General features: G+C 32.6%; 2 protein-coding genes across 3 annotated transcripts in view; both read left to right on the forward strand.

Moving 5' to 3' along the window:
- The window catches only part of LOC130442172 (arrestin domain-containing protein 2-like), a 300,222-nt gene that overhangs the window by 169,998 nt on the left and 111,378 nt on the right, over nucleotides 1-18,846 (forward strand). The window lies entirely within an intron of this gene.
- On the forward strand, nucleotides 2,178-2,813 carry LOC130441232 (uncharacterized). Its single transcript, XM_056774815.1, has one exon. It carries the CDS (start codon nucleotides 2,178-2,180, stop codon nucleotides 2,811-2,813), a length of 636 nt encoding a protein of 211 aa, XP_056630793.1.

Raw genomic sequence — 18,846 nt, forward strand, 5'->3', positions numbered from 1 at the left:
CTATCCTCAATCCATTCCATACACCTCAAGATTTAAAATTAATTAAAAATACCTGCAAGATCAAGCGGTGGGATCTTAGACTATAAATAACACTGCCAAGACGAGTCCAACAAAAAGTAGGGGATGTTTTGAATCGCTTTTATGATTCATGGATTGGATTTGGCTTATGAGTGACAAACCAAACTTGTGGAATTGAAGTATAATAACTAGAGGAGCAGTGAGAGGATTCGGCTACTTTCTGCTTTTTAGGTTATAACATATACAATATCCAACATATTAGCATTTTTTACATTACTTGATGTTTTAGGGACTTTTAGGTTACCATTTTACATGTTGTTTTTTTAGAATATCTTGCTTTTTTTGAAAGCCGTGTAGATTGCCGAAAGCAATCTGCTGGGAGCAATCGACTAGATAGGTGGGAGGATTCGGCTTTTTAAATTAGAATGAAAATATAGTAGAAAAAACGTTTATTTAGAAAATATGGAACGATCATTTTTTTATCATAGATAGTAACAGCTGAAATTAAAGTTCAAACGAAACGAAGATTGTCTGCGAGCCGTGCCTCCTGCAGATGGAAAAGGTAATTTCTGGAGGATATTTTCTCTTGCCATCCAATTCCCATCTTCAACTAATGGGAAATGAAAGTTTCAAATACTTCCATGCCTCCGAATAAACTTTACCTTTAGTTCAGGGCCAGGAATGTCTGAAATCTGACCAATGAAATAATAATAGGAAGTTCTGTTCTTTGCTCAATTTTTCATCATGTAAGTAATCTAGAGATTGAATAGAGTCGTCAGATTCGCTGTCACTGCTACTGTCTTTTCTGTTAAAAATACCTTTTTTACCTTGCTCTTTGTTACACTTTCTTGTCTTTTCCTTTGTCTGTCAAGTTCTAATGCTTGCTTCGCTGGTAATTCTGTAGCGTCAGTGTGAATTGTCAATTTTGATTATCTTTTTCTGATCTTTTTTGTTTTATCGAATACCATTTTAGGAAGTGGTGGCAATTGTTCTAAAACCTAAGTAAGAACAATCTAAGAATACTAACAGGAGTTCTATCGGGGCACTACCACCTGAAGACGCTAGACTTAGCGGATAATGCGAGGTGTAGGTTTTGCTGCACAGTGGACGAAACCTCAATCCACATTCTATCGAAGTGTGAAATTCCAGAGCACTACACCTGGGAGCGTATGAAACCGAAGACGAAGAACTCTGGCAATTAAAGCCACCCCACATTCTAGACTTTTTAAAAGGAAGGGTATTATTTGATGAGCTGTAAACACTGGGTTCTCCAGTATGGCAGCAAGAAAGGGGACACAATAAATCCTTTGAGTCGCAGTGTATGCGAGACTCCAAATCCATACATACATACATATGATAAGCCATAATTTAAATTGGAGTATTTTTTATGTAGCAACGACAGTAAATATTTGTTTATTCATGAACTTGTTTCCATATCAAGGAATTGCCGAATATTCTCCCGAGCTCTCATTTCCGGAATCCTCCTCGCTCCTTACTACTTCCTGACGAGTCTTTTTTTATGAAAAATCCTCACTCTGCATTGCAATGTTGTCCTTTAAATAAGCCAAGATGGCATTCGTTATTTTTATTTCGTCGTTCGTTTTTTCTTATCCACACGCCGAAAAATAACAAAAAACCAAAAAAACACTCATCACTCACCTATCCGAATTCTACCTGTATATATAAAATTAACAATGGCGACCATAAATAAAACATCTGTCTTAGTTTCAAATTTTAACATTCCGAAAATGTTCATTACATATATGATTTTACGATTCATAAAACGGAAATGGGCGACTGGCCGAATACTCCCTCTTCTCCTTTTCTCCTCTATTTCTCAAATTTATTTAATTTGAATAGGATCCAGTCATTCCTTAAAGCGAAATTTCTAACGAAATGTATATAAAAGCGTAATCTTCAAACGAGTTTCAATCTATTTGAATCTCTTCAGTGCATTTAATATACCCTCTCCTTCAGAATCTCTAATTACGATAAAACTAACCTGTGTATTGAAATTGTTCTTCTACAGTTTATTGAACAACCATGGTATTGTTAGAGAAATAGCGTATCCAAGTATTGATATTGTTGGTATGAGACAACTCTTCCAGTTCTTCTTAGTAAGCCTCCAACTCAATATTTCTATCAGCAAAACCATATGTATGACAATCGCGAAGGATCCACTCAGATGTAAGCTGGTGGTGGAGGACAATCCCATAGAACAAGTTATGCAATTCAGATATCTGGGCATAGACATATCAAGTACCCACGATCCAGTTAAAGACCTAAGAAGCCAGATTAACAAAGCATCCGCACTATCAGGATGCCTACGAGATATAGTCTGGTCCAACCCGTACATGCGCAAAGATAGCAAAATTAGAATCTATAAGACTTGTATCAGACCCATCATAATGTACGCCACGGAAATCCGCAAGGACACCAACAAGACGAAACAAATGCTGAGGGTGGCCGAGATGAAAACACTGAGAACAATAGTGGGGAAAACAAGAAGAGATAGAGTAAGAAATACAGATGTCAAAGAGCAATGCGGGATACAAGACATTGTGAGATGGGGAAGACCACGTAAAAGGCAGCGATACAACCATGTAATACGGATGGACGAGAGAAGACTTCCGAGAATAGTCCTAGAAAACAACCCGCCCGGCTCAAGGCCACCCGGGAGACCACCTAAAAGGTGGAAAGATAGTTGGCAATCCAGCTCTCAGGAATGCAGAGGCAGCTTCAGACTTAACAGATCGACAGATCTCCAAGAAGTAGAAGAAGAAGAAGAGGTATGAACACATATTTCCAAAATCGAATATTAGGCCCATTCTAAAATGAAGGAATTGTTCCAGCTGGGTGATACTTAGACAATTTAATATAGAAATGAGTACTTACTCTAGCTGTTATATTTTTCAATGAATTAGATGAAGATATCCTCATTAATAGATTATAATTTCAACAAAGCAGGACTCCTCACAATTTGGTATTTCTCGCAGTTAATATCTTAGCGCCTTTTTATGCTGATTACTGTTATTAAGGATATCTAAAAAACATAATATATCAAAACAGCCCACTTTTCAATATCTGAAGCATTTGTAACTTTTGTTTTTAAAAATGAACACAGAACTGTACAAAATAGGGATTTAGTGAAAGTTCATTTTCCACAAGTTTTTCAATGATCATGTACCCAATATCTTCAGTTTATAAAGTTATAACTCTTAAATAAAGAGGGATATGAGAAAAGTTCCGAATTAGAAAGATTTGTTTTGAAAATATCTACCTAAGAGGCTTTCAAAATTTTCTGCAAAAAGTCAATAGTTGAAAAGTTACTGTCAATATAAAGCAAAATTATCGTAATTTGTTTATAAGTGTTTTAAAGGTATATAAATTCAAAAAATCAAGATTCATTTTAAAGTAGCTTAAAGTGCTAATCAATAGGAATATTTTCACCACTTATGTTTTTGACTGTTAGTTGTAAAGTTATACAGGGTTTAAACGGCGAAAGTGCGCGCCCACGATGGCTTCTTTACAGTAACTAATTAAATTAATTTTTTATGCTCTCTAAAATACATTAACATATATTAATATTAAAATATATTTATTAATCCATTATTCTATTGCACCTTACTTTTTTTTAAAACCTGTTCCGAAAAAAATTACGACAAATATTTAAGTACCAATATGTATTTTCAATCTATTTTCGTACTACAATCGTTTTCACGTGTGTTATTTTGTATTACATTTCATGCAATTACCCTTCGGTGGGTACAGCGAGGCCCTTTTTTTTGGGACTGAAATAGTTTCATATTTCTAAAATCTAAAATTCCATTGATTCAAATAACACATATAACAATTACCGACATTCTAACACGTTAAAATGTAAATTGGAACTATCCATATGTTTGATATTTAATTCATAATAAACAAGTTGATACAGGGCTATGCAAGTTAAGATAATAATATACCCTATAAGAATATTATAATAATGATAATTAGAAGTACTACACCACATGCAAATGCTGTCACATAATAATACGTAAAAACAAGATATCTATCATAAATATAAAATTAATTTTTGTGTTTAAATATTTTATAGGGAATGTGCATAATAATAATAAGTAATAATTGGAAATATTTTAACATTTCGCCCAGTATGGATGTTATTATATTTCCCAAACTAGTGAAGAAGTCAAGTTCTAATTATTCTCTAATTATTTTTCTAACATAAATCTCGCAAGAATATTCTGATACAACAAACGATTAAACTTAACAAATTTATCATTGTTTCATAAATTAAAAAATAGATATTCATAAGTTACAATAAAACAATGAAATAAAGAATATATATAATCTCAATATTAATATATTTTTAAGACCATAAAAATTGGATTTGAGATAGATAAAACTATTTTAGTTTCAAAAAAAGTAGCCTCGCTGTACCCACCGATAGGTAATTGCATAGAATGTAATACAAAATGCTGCATAATATGTGAAAAGTCAAAATTTTTGTACCTTTCTTTTTGTGAATGTAACAGAAAAAACACGCGTAAAAACGATTATGGTACGAAAATAGGTGGAAAATACATATTGGTACATTTATTTGTACACCTTCAAACTTCTGTTACTTTTTTACAAATGATGTTCAAAGAGTCTATTACATATCATTTTGTACCTTAAACTTCAACATTTAAAATGAGCTGCTTCAAATCTTTCCTCGTCATGTAGGAACCAAGTATTGACCGATAAAGTGAGGAAAAACGTCAATTATGCAAAAATTTTACATTATATTAACAACTTTTCAAATATTGATTTTTTGTAAAAAACTTGGACATATTTTTTATATATCTTTTTAAAACAAATCTTTTTTATTCGAACCTTTCCTTCATATCTCTCTTGGTTTAAGAGTTATAGGTTTATAAACAATTGAATTGTTTATAATAAATTTCTCGACCGTTTGGGCTCGGCATCCTCCAAAAATATATTTTACGCATCAACAGACATAGGAAAACGCTTTAAAACTGAGGAGATCCCCCGTAGCTGCCGTACTAATTCGTTGCCAATAAATTGTGGAAAATGAAATCTCAATAAGTTTTGGGTTTATTTTTGAAAACAGAAAAGTTATAAATGCATCAGATATTAAAAAGTGAGCTTATTTTTATAAATCTTGTTTTTCATATATCCTTAATAACACTAATCTAAAGGAGCTAAGATATTGAAGATAACTTTTTAAGTACTGATTTATTGCAAAAAACTGTGGAAATTTTTTTTGTAGATCTTTTTAAAACAATTCTTTTTTACTTGAAACTTTTTTTTCATATCTCTCTTTGTTTAAGACTTATAGCTTTATTAAATTATCTATAACAAATTACTCGACCAGATATGTGCATCGCTGAGTATTAAACAGCGATGGGACACCCTAGCTGCCGTTTCAAATATATTCAACGTAAAGTTGATTAGTATTTTCAGCATTGGTGTCACTTCTTTTTTCACATATATCCCCGAAAACTCGGTTAATAACATCCCTAAAAAATGTTTACTGAATGTATGTATTTGATGTCAATGAGAAGGTACTTCACATTAAATTTTTTTATTTTCTTGGTCCAATAGAATGAAATTCATTACCGTCATATACAATTTCGTAGGACATTTACTGCTCTATAAAAAAGGCGTCTCACATTTTTATCGTAGACCTCACTATCCAAAAAATTTTGAAAGTGAAAGTTGGATAATATCAAGAAAAATTGTATACTCTGTAGACCACACGCAGTTTCTTAAGAAACCGAAAAAAAATTGAATTTGACGTTGACAATTGTAAAGCTGCACCTTTATTCCCGTCTAAAGATCCCTCCCCAGGAGATGAATAATTTAAGTTAAGCTCAATTGATTGAACTATTTCCAAACATGAACATCAATGAAAACTCCTAAAAACCATGAACATATTTGTTAGTTTATATGAATTTTATACTCCAGATCGGTACTCCTGACAGACATAGACCATCTAAGTCGTAAGATAAATTTCAAAAAATTTAGTTGTCTTGAACCTTGATTATAATAAGGCAGAGGTTTCCCAAATTATTACTAGATTAAATTTTCGAATATTCTTGCAAGATTTATACTTAATGTCTCCAGCTTCATTTTTCTTATCTTATTTATAAAAATACAAGGTGAAAAATGGATCCATAACTCAGCTAGTTGAGACATTTTCAAGGTTTCTGGTTTAATTTATTAATTATTCTTTTTAAATTTCCAAGAAATCTACCCATCCTTTGACTCGCAGATAATTTGGTACTCTGGCGAGAACAAACTTGACTCTGACTATCTAACATAATTGAACGACCACTCGAGAGTTTTGATCTATTTAACTATTGCGAAAAGTGCTTGTCAATTAACGACGTGAATTATTAACATATGATAATAATCTTAGTCAATCCTAGACATTATATGATAAATTTTCCATTAAGTCCACTTAGTACTCAGATAACTGTTTGATTATATATGCGAGGAATATCTAAAAAGATACAGACCTCTGTCTGTCAGGATGTTTAATACATGTTAAGAAATATATTTGTGCATGAATTTAGACATTATCACTGAAATTTTCGTTCAGATTATGGGAAAACTTGTTCCTTTATTAGGTTGAAAACTTGTTAGACCATCCCCGTATTTTTAAGTAATAATCCCTATTTCTAAATAGCATTCACCGAGAAGAAAAATAAAAGGAGATTCTACAGATTTGAGAGTCTTCATGTGTAATTGAGGCACATAAGTAATTTTCGATGTGGAATACATATATTTATAATGCAATCCGCTATTAATTCTAAAAACAAAAATAAAACTATACAATATATTGAAATTGGAATTCCCTTCCATCAAAAGACGTTTCTAGAGAACTAAAACTATGTTTAAATTTAACAACGGCCTATATTAATCATCAACATGATATACCCTGTAAATTAGGAAGAATTGACAATTTTCTTATAAGCATGAAAAAAAGTATTTGAATATTCATTGAATGGAGTGAAAGTTTATAACCAAATACCTCACATTTCATTGTTCTGCATACTTAGTTAATTCAATGAATTTGTCTTACATCGCCCGTATGTTTACATTTCTTTTTTCATATATTCATAATTTATAACCAAATAAAAGTATTATTTTTATTATAAAAAAAAATTAACATATTAATTTACATTTTCAAACAAGAATTTTAAATATCGTAACTACATTGATAGTTTCTTCAAAGAATATTGGCCATATCACTTGTTCCGTGATTGGGTAGATAATAGCAATTTCAAGAAATCGCCAGGCTATGACCTAAGCTGAGTCTAAGATATGTAATTATGTATGAAAGTGATCATGGTATCTAACCTAGGGAAACCAGAAGACGCACTGACGTCATACAGACTTATTTCACTATAGCACATTATTTGTAAATTCATCGAGAATATATATATATATATATATATATATATTATAATATATTATATATATAATACATTATATAATATATATATATATATATATATATATATATATATATATTTTATCAATTTCTTATTTCTTAGACCTTTTGATATATTAATGCATCTAAATGTTCTTGATTTTAGGTCTCTTCTGTTTTACAATTAGTTTTTTTTGATAATTTTTGAAAGAAAGATCAATTTTGACGTTTCGATTTTCTTTAAGTATCAAAATATGGTATTGACACTGACAATTTGCTTATTTATATAGATTTATAGGTCACCTTCATCATGAATATCAAAATAAGGATGAAATCAACTTAGAACTTTGTCCTAATAAAAAAAATTAATTTTTCCTTGGTCCCTATATCTCATTTATATATCAGTAATCAAGTAAATTGTTTGTAGTTTTATTAGAATTTACAAAATAGAGCTATATATTTTATTTAAATTATTTAGATCTTTTTTCTCATTTATAGCTTTTTCGTTCTTATGAATGTGAACCATTTCTAAAAATTCCCTTTTTTGTGTATTAGATTCCGTTTAAAGAATTTTTGAATCTTTATAATTGAATTCATGTTTTTTCGATATTTCATGGTTCGTTAATGCAGTTCTATTTTTTTTATCGTATTGAAGAGTCTATTTTCTTAATACTGAGGGGTTTGCCCTATGTAGACAGAGCCACAATTAGTACAAGGCACTTCATATATAATATTACTTCTTTTGTTTTTTGGTGTTCTAGATTTTAATTTAGTGAAATATTTGGATAATTTATTATGTCTTTTATGACTTATACTGATATCATATTTATTGAAATAATTCGATAATTGTTGGGATAGTCCTTATACACATGGTAAGGAAAAATGTTTTATGTTTTGATGTTTTGTTTCTTTTTGTTTTTTAATTGATTGTAGTATCTGTTTATCCTTTTCTTGAATATGTTATTTATCATTTTTTCTGGATAATTATTTTCTTTTAATACAGTTTTTACTTTTGAGGACAAAGTTGATTTCGTATACCATTCTGTTATTTTATTGTTAATTTTATATAATGTGACATCAAGAAAATTGATATTATTATTTTGCTCAACCTCGATTGTGAATTGAAGTTTTTTATGATAAGAATTCAATTTTTTATTTATGTTACATATTTTTATTTATTTATTTAATCAATCTAATACACGGAAAAGGGAATTTTCACATGGTTCACATTCATAAGAACAAAAAAGCTATAAATATATAAATAAATGATAAAATCTAAATAATTCAACTAAAATTTATAGCTCTATTTTGTTAATTCTAATAAAACTACAAATAATTTTATTGATTACTGCTATATATTTCAGATATAGGAAAAATCAATTTTTCTTATTAGAACAAAGTTCATACTTTAGATATACTTGATAGATATTCTTGATGAAGGCGATCTATAGAATCAATGTCAGTGTCAATATCATATTTGGATAAAGACTTCATGAAAAGTCGAAACGTCAAAATTTATCACAAAAAACTAATTTTAAAACAGAAGAGACCTAAAATCAAGAACATTTAGATGCATATATATATATATATATATATATATATATATATATATATATATATATATATATATATATATATATATATATATAATGGAAAATGTTACAATCCAAATTTTTCAAGTAATATTATGTTTTGCGATGAGGCCACTTTTTGTTTTGATGGAAACGTAAATCGGCATAATCGGCGTAGATACTGGTCACGTAACAATCCTTGTTGGGTGCGTGAAACCCACAGGCGTCCCTTTTTCATTGAAGGTAACTTAAATGGTCCGGCGAATTTAGATTTATTCGAAAATAGTATTATACCTGAGTTGGCTCGGATATTTCCAAATCCAAGTAAGTATTTTCAATTAAATTTAAAGAAAACTTCATTATTGGAAATTTTCAGACAATAACAATATCCCAAACGACAATATTTGGCTACAATAAAATTGTGCTCCAACTCACTATACGTGTGTGGTGAGGCAATACCTAAGTAATATGTTTCCCAGAAGATGATTTTGGGAGGCGTGGTTTTATCTAATGGCTCCCGCGATCACTCGACATGAATCTTTCAAACTATTTCCTGTGGAGTCACTTAAGAACCATCGTTTATCGAACAAAACCTGCCAATATTTAGGAATTAAAAGATAGGATTACAGAGATAAGAAGAATTGAGCAGTCAGGGATGCTGCAAAGATTAGTCTTCAGTTGTTCAGGTTTTCTGCTCCATGATTTGATTAAATATTTTTCTGCACCAGTTTCGTTAAAGTTTTTACTAACTTACTGACACTAAACCTTGTTATGAGATTTGTATTAGCACATAAATTATCAAAGTATATTCAAATTCAACAAGGTTATTCACTCGTAGCCATCTCAATCCCTCTTCTGTAAGTCTTCCTTACATGCATTCAACCATTTTCTACGTGGACGCCCTCTTTTTTTCTTTCGCATATATTTCTGACCATGTATTTAATTTCTGCATTCGTTTTTCTTCTTCATACATCTTGTTCCACTCGTATCTCTCTAAAAATTTTTCTTAGCACTTCTCTATCTCTTGCATTTAGCCTGTTTTTCTCTTTCTTATTCATGATCCAGCATACAGCAGGTTGCAACTGTCCTGTAAATTATCAACTTCGCCACCCCTAACATATCTTTGGACCTTAATAGGTTTCCTAGTACAATAACTGTTTTGTCGAATACTTTCACTCCGTCTCCTTTACTTGTTAGGGTCCCTCCCAGGGTTTCAAACTCTTGCACTCTATGGAACCGAAACTCCTTGTTTTAGCCTGTTGTGATTTTTAATTGGTTTTCACTAAAAAAGTCGTTACCCTTTACTTGGAATTATGTTCGTTGACACGTAGGCCAGATCTTTTTTATGTTTTGTCAATTGGGCTTTATAGAGACACATTTAAAGAAGAGTCCAGGCGTTTGAAGATTTTGGCATATTGGGCAAATCTACAAAATGCAAATGTTCTTTCTACTAATATATCTAGAAGACTGTTCTATATAGAACATGATGAATGTTGTTTTATACTTGCAGCAATTCAACGCAAACAATTGTAAAACCAAAATCATCTGACCTGGTATAACCACAACAGAAAAGTGGTGTCTAGTGCACTTGTATCATTCTATAAAAGTGTCAAATTGGAATTATTTTCAGTCAACTTGTGAAGACGATAATATTGACGAAGTAGTCCCGATAAATGGAAGTGCTTCAGGCGAGTTCGTTGTTCATGTAGAGTAGTAGACTATAGAGCACTTGCCGTGGTAATATCGGTGAAATAGAGTCGAACTGCTCTCTTCTGTATTGAGTCTAGCATCTTCTGGTTACGCTTGGGAGCCGAGCTCCAAATGTGCGACCAATATTCCAAAGATGGTCTAATCTGGGCCTTAAAGAGGGTTAGAAGCTTTCACATGGTATACAGGCCACGTGATTATTCCAGAGCAGATGATTCCAACCTCAACACCCAACAACGATTGATACTTCAGATACTTCAGTTTTCAGACATGGCAACATTGATGTGATTATATCAAATATGACATAGCCATCTTAAAGTTTAAAACATTTTTGATGATAAATGTACTCAGAACATTCATTTTGCCAAAAAATAGAATTATATAGCGTGCCATATTCGACGTGGATTGAACCGCTGGTTTTCCGTATTTTAATCGTAAGGACACTTTGCTGCAGGACCTATTTTGTGAAGATCGTCCAAAATCGGCTGTTGTTCCAGAAAACATCGTTGTTGTGCGTACACTGATATTGCAATATCGTCATGTGACATACCGTGAGATTGTAGCATACCTGGGCACTAGTTCCACTCGCTTACATTCAATATTGTATGAATATATGGCTGTAAGAAAGTTTTCCGCGTTGGATACCGCTCAAGTCGATTGATACAAAGAAATGCTGAAAAAATCAATCGCGGTTATTTAAAAGACGTCTGTAGGATCGTGATGGGTCTTTTAAGACGAGCTAAATCCAACAAAAGTTTTTCGCGCACGCAGCACTTTGAAGCAAATGGTCGTCTGCCTTTTCGGAAGCTTATATGTAATCTAATCTAACAATGTCATATCTAAATTGGGACACCCCGTATACATTATTATTGTAAGAATAAAATAAGGATTGGCAATTCTTACCGATAGACCCGAGCATTTGTTAAAAAAAAATTATATTCAAACCGTTATTATTCCAAATTATACACATATTTACAAACACGAAATGGTGTGGGTGAAAATCTTACAAGATCATACGTTTAAATTGCGTCTACTTCCTCGTATCAGTTACTTTCTCAAACACCTCCTTAATTCTAATAGATTTGAAATCGTTTGTAATATATTCTAAAACATACTCGTAGTACATCTTCTCTAACAAGATTATAAATACAACTAAATATTTATAGACAATTTCCTTGTTTGTTTTTTTTTGTATGGCGGTAACTTATGCAATTTATCAATGCATTTGAAAGTCTGACCAGAGACTGCAAATGATGATTTAACTCAATATTATGTAATTGAGACGCGTACATCGGGACTAATACTTCAAGAACGAATGTGAAATAAAAGATAAACGAAATATTTGAGAAAAGAAAATAATAAAACCTAAGCTATAGTAAACACCAGACTTCCTTTGAATATATCAGTTGAAAAAATTTTTTCTTCAGATTGTTAGGAAATTTATTAATGATACGGTATTATTGAAATAACACAAGTTTTCCATAATCTACATTTATATTCATCTTAACTCGTTGATTGAATTTTAAACTGAATGTTTATGTTGGCGATAGCTTAGTTAAATTTATAGTTTACTCAAATTGATTTTTTGAAATAAATTTCAATCCTTTGGAGACTTTGCAGCTTGGAAGAATATAATCTAAAAATGGTTCAAAACCTTGCAAAAATGTATTGATCTCAATGAAGAATATTTTGAAAAACGAGAAAGCCATAAATATTTGTTTTTGTTTTTCTATCTCAAAACTTACGTAACCTAACTTAACCTAACGTAGCATCCCTAAAATTAAGCCAAATATTTGATTCACAAATAATACAATTACATAATAATAACGACCCAACTACTTTACTTGAAAAAAAATAAATTATACTTGTTGTCATATGGATTTATTGGTATAAATTAAAAGATAAGAAACAAAATTTTACATTTTAGACACATTGTTTAAATGACGGCCACCACGCTGACAGCACTCATCAAAACATTTGCGTATATTTTCAAAGACTTTTTGAGGAAGTGGTCGAGAAATACTCTTTAATGTTGTTTCTTAAATCTGTCAAATTTCGTAAATTATTCTCGTATAACACGCTCTTAAGATAGCCACACAAGAAAAAATAAGGTGGGGTCAAGTCAGGGCTCCGAGAGGGCCATTCAATATCACTTCTTCGTGAAATCACCTTTTCTGGGAACATTTCGGGCAATGCGACTGAAGAATTGTTAGTGGTGTGCGATGTGGCCCTATCCTGCTGGAACTATGTCAGACGGTTATATTGCTCGCATTGTTGTAGTTGAGGCCCGAAAAAATTGCGCAACATGTCGACATAGCGTGCAGTTGTTACAGTCATTGCATGTCCTCTGTTATCTTCATAAAAGTGGGACTCAATAATGCATTTCGTTGATATAGACCACACGGTGACTTTTGGGCGTTTATCTAAGGACTGTGAATTCTTTTCTCCCCCAAAACGATAATTTTGGTGATTTATATATCCATTCAAATGAAAATGAGCCTCATCGCTGAAGAACATGTTGTTGAAATTGTTAAATTTCTCCAACATGTTATCATTTTCATATAGAGCTTGCACAATCTGAATTTTATAGACCTTTAGGTGTAAATCAGATCGCGTTATGCGGTGAATTGTCGCTCGTGATAATCACAGTTGAGACTCACGCTTTCTGACGCTGAGTCGAGGCTGTCGGCTTACAAAATCTGCTACTAACTGAATGTTTCCAGGTGTTCTTGCTGTCCTTGGACGGCCGTAATGAATTTCGTCAATAGTGTTTCCAGTAGTATTAAATGTCGAACTCGAATAAGTCATCGATTGTTCTTGAAATAGGCGCGCACGCAAATCAAGCATTGTATAAATAAAGTTTATACGATTAATTTCACTTAGGGACCATTTTCTTATACTATACTCAATTTTATTTCAGGTACAAAGTTATTCCACAATGAACAAAAATGCTTTCAAATTTTGCTGTCAGTGCAAATATTCTCGGGAATTTGGAGTTAAGGGAACAAATTACATAACATAGATCCATGATTTTCCGTTTGTCACGATCTTATAGGCGTGACCGAATTTTTTCAGCATTTCTTTGCACCAAGCATCACGGGGTTTTTTTGAGCAATTGACATAACGAGTTGATCGGCACACTACTATCGATTTAATCTACGTCTAAAGTCATAAAAAACCATCTCACGAAAATTTTCGTGATTTAATTCCATTTTTTTTACCAAGATGAATATTTCAAGTATCTGTAAACAACTCAAATAACACTCAAGTGACACGTTCTGAGTAAATTCATAAGTAAAAATATCAAACTATATGATGGCAAGGTTAGATTCGTCTTATTTACATCTGAAAACATTGTCCTTTTCTGTAATGGGTTTTAGCCGCTTAAGTACAAATTTTTTAAATAGTTAGACCAGGGATGGGGAAACTACGGCCCGCGGGCCGTCTCCGGGCCGCAAAGCGTTGAAATCCGGCCCGCGACTATCGAACAAAAATCAAGTACAGCTTTCTTATTATCAGAAATTACATTGTCTACATACAATTGGCAGTAATGGCAGTGCCCGTCGCACGTAAAACGCAAGCGCGGACTGGGATATGAGCGAAAACCGAAAATGAAGCTCGAGTAGGTGCGTCTGTCGTCGAACGCGCTACCCATTTGAAGCAACTATTTTTGAACACCAGCAAATTGGAATTTTATAAGTTTTTATCTAGGACACAATACTCAAATATAGATGCCCAGAAAATAATGGCTACGTTTGGTACAAGCTATTTGTGCGAACAAACGTTTTCAATAATGAAACTAAGCAAAAATTGTCTTCGTAATAGATTTCGAGTTACCTCCTTTTTTCATTGTTAGCAATTCAGCATCACAAATGGAGCCGGTTTATGATGAAGTCATGCAGAAACAAAAACAGTTCCACATGTTCCCACAACGCTCAGTGCTCCTTAATCTTTTACTTGCGGCTAACTTGAGTTCAATTAATTGCAATTGAAAATGTTATTTTTTAATATTGCACAATAAATTAGTGTTTCAGAAAATTCAAAACAATATTTCAATTTTACTAAATAATGTAGTGCTACTTGGCCCACCATATATTTCGTTAGCAAAAATTGGCACGCGAAGAAAAAAGTTTCCCCAGCCCTGAGTTAGACAATAAAGCGAGAAGGGAGAAAGGCATATGAGAGAAATCTTCGTGTGGGGTTTACCTGGTTTAGAGATCATAATAACGTCTGCTACCTTCCTCATCAATTGTATATTCATTATTAAAAATGTCAAACTTTATGATGGCAATATCAGATTTGACATATTCACATCAGTGTATCCATATCTGAAAACTTAAGTAGCAGCCCTTGTTGGCTGTTGAGGTTAGAAGCAATATGTTATGTGGCCGATTTAGCCCAGGCAGCTTTACAAAAAATTGGCGCCCTCTTTAAGACCAAAAAGCTGTATACTCCGCAAAAGCTTATAACTTATGCCAATCCTTCGTCTATATTATCGTCTTCTTCATTTGACTAGTAATAATTTCAATTTAAAACACGGTACAAATGCACTATACAGCACTCTATTCTGTTGTGGTTATATCACGTGAAATGATTACCGTTTTTTCAATCGTTTACGTTGAATTGCTGAATTCTCATTATCAAAATCTATATATCAATAGATTTTTTTTTGTTTCATACAATTTCCATTTTTTGCCAGTCTTCGATCTTATTTGTTGATCTTTTTAGCTTTTTTGTTTAATGGAAAATTGCAATTATAAATCAGGTAAAAACATCATTCATCATGTTCTATATAGAATAGTCTTCTAGATAAGTTAGCATTTTGTAGATTTGCCCAATACGCCAGAATCTTTCAAACGCCTGGTCTCTTCTTCAAATGTTTCTTCCTAAGTCCGAATTGACGATTTGGAATTATGTGCTGTTATTACTAGATTGGTTCAATTTTGTTTCTCATAATTTTCTCAATTGATTTAGAAATAGTGTGCTATATTGAAGTTGAGGTCTGTATAACGTTAGTTCGTTATCTGGTTTCCCTAGGTTAGGTACCATGCTCACTTGAGCCATCTTTCATACATAATCACATAATATCTTAGACATATCATATTATTAGTGAGTCAGCTTTTGTTCAATGTGTTTTGCCAGTTTATAAGAAATTGTGTCTGACATTAGGATATAATGTGGTTATTTCTTGAAATTGTTATTATCTTACATTGTCTTCACCTACTTCGGTGTTGCTCGCTTTATATCTGTTGTTTCTCGTATACATCTGTAAATCTATAAACAAATCAAATAGCACTCGTATGACAACACGTTCTGAGTACGCTCACCATTAAAAATGTTTAACTGTATGATGGCAATGTCAGATTTGACATATTTACATCAGAAATGCCACATCTCGAAACTTGAATAGCACCCTTTGTATCAAGCCTCAAAATTATGTTTTTGTGCGAAAAATATAAATTTTCATATGAAATCCATAGTGCTTATTTTGATCAAAAATTTTAGTTGAAGAGAGGGTTTTTATCCAAAATAGAGCACAAAGAATAAAAAATACATTCATTCAAGTAAAAATTCGAGTTCTTGAGTACTGTAAGAGTACCTCAAAATTCAAAACAAATTGTTTATCGAAATGTCGGATTCCATCACAAACAAACGAACAATGAAATAAAGTGAATAAAAGAATGTAATAACTATATCAAGATATATATTTCGACGAAAAAAGTTGACTATTTATGTACTTATTACATCAGATAATTAGGTAGTATCTTGATTTACAAATAGTCCAAATTGTAAAGAACACAAAATTCGAAGTCACATACCTCACAATGAATTTTTTGAATAAATCACTTTCATGTACTTGACAATCGGAGATAAAATAATATTTACATTGTGTTCATGAAGTGATTCATCAGATTTATGTTAGGTTTAACGAAAAGCTTCTTTTATGGCTTTCTCCAACGTTTAGATAACTACCTTTGTTTTTTATTGTAGTTACTAACCATATTTAACCCAATAAAAAAATTAATCGTCTCTAATAAAATAATTGAATGATACGGGAAAAAACAGACATGTCACTTTTTATTAAAAATTTAGGTATAGACGCCATTCAATTCTAAGATTAGAAATGCTTGGTTTAGAACAGTCAAAAAGTAAATAAATCAGCATAGTCCTGAAATAATCCCTGTGGCCTACAGGGAAAGAAACAGCTTTGTCCAAGTGTTCAGGTAAATAACCAGCGACGTCAAATAAAATGACACATTATTTTTAACGTGTTTCAACAATTCATACAGTATTCTGAAAGTCGGTAAACGTTTAGGTTGTTGTTGTTTTTGTGCGTGTGTGCGATAATATTACATCTAACGGTTATGGCTAACAGTGGATCAGATGAGTCCATCCAAAACATAATTATGGATACAAAAAAAAAGAAAGAGAACCGGGGGACTTGTCAGATTATCGATACATGAACCTGGACCACCTTATAATTGCGTAAGATTGAAGTGTTTTTTTGTGAGTGCTTTCCCACGATGAACATAAATTCATTTCTAGCTAAACTAATTACGGTGGTACCTGTCAAACAAAAAAGGCCGCGTAAAAATGAATCCAACTTGTACAAAGTGCAATCTATAAAAAACTAAACGGCTTAACATGGCGTTTGGTATGTGAACAGTAAAAGTTTTAATGGTCTTCAGAGCCATTATAGTTCAAAGGATACCAAAAAGACCAAATTCCCGCTGCAAACCATCGCCTTTCATCGTTTTGAGTGTTTCACAAAACATTATTTTGGATTGGAAATCTTTTTGGGACTCAATATATATACAAAAATGTCCATTTAAAATCCAAGTCTTAAAGGAGCTAGTCTTATTTACTACTTCTCCACTTACATCGGCCCTATCTGGAATAATAAGAAAACGTTCTGACACAAACGCAGGATTGAAAAGTGGGGAGTTTATGTTACCTCCTCCCGCTACCTAAGTTTGTAGACCTCATGCGGCTTTGTAGTCCAAGAGCATAGACATTTTTCAAAAGCCTGGCACATATCTAGCAAGTGAGTTTGAAGTGTTTAAGCCGCGCCCCAGTGGACAAACATGGTTTGCCAAACATTTGTCGAAAATTCCGACAAACTTTTTTGTTTGACAAACAATGTTAGCCGGTGTTTTTGGTGTGGATGCTATCACAACAAACATTTCATGTGTGGAAGGAAAAGGTGCCGCCATTTTTGTTTGTCCAGAATGTTCTCGTCCTTGATCGAACATTGTTTGTCAGTGACTTCCCCTACCATCTGTTTGGCTTGTTTTAGTGTATTTTGAAGTGGTTTTCCGACGTGATTGGATATAAACATTATTATTTGTATTTTTTTATTGAAAATATTTAGAGGAAAAGTGTGTGTGTGGTTTTTCCGCTAAATGAGTAAAGAGTTTTGGACACAGGAGAATTTGATAAGGTTAATTAACTTTTACGAAGGTGAACCTTTATTGCGGTCTAGTGCAATATAAACGAGAGAAAAAGTTACTAGCAACAAATTGTAAATCTGGGATGAGGGCCACAGAAAAAAAGAAGCCCCGGGAAACGTTTTCCAGCGTTGTATCAGTTGGAAAATAACGACAGTCAAGTGGGATCGCCATGCATTAACACCGGTGTGGGATCGTCAGAAAATAGCTCCACGAGTAGCATGCCGTCGACGAATTCTAATGAAAAGCCTAGCAAGAGGCAAGCTTCAGAAGAAGCTTACATGATAATGAAAGATTGCTATGAGGGAATGAACAAAAGGAGAGATGAACAATCTGTTTATGGCGAAAACGTAGAAAATTAGTATTTTGTTTACTTATCATTGGTCCTATCACCGATATTAACAATTCAAAATCCCCATTTGACATTCTCGTAAAATTTGTAAGCAAACACCCGGCTGTCAAATAATTTCGGAAATCATCACCACTATATTCATAACGCCGTAAAAAACAATTGTCTCTGCCACCATCGACGAGAACGAGGTTCTTCCATTAAAATATAAGCTGCTGCAATGCAGGCCAGACGATGGCGGTTCAAATAACCCATTCTTCGACAAAACCTAACTGACTAATGTTTCATGCCGAATCGCAATTGTTTGGTGAA

Source organism: Diorhabda sublineata, chromosome 3, assembly GCF_026230105.1.
Source record: "Diorhabda sublineata isolate icDioSubl1.1 chromosome 3, icDioSubl1.1, whole genome shotgun sequence".
NCBI lineage: Eukaryota > Metazoa > Arthropoda > Insecta > Coleoptera > Chrysomelidae > Diorhabda > Diorhabda sublineata.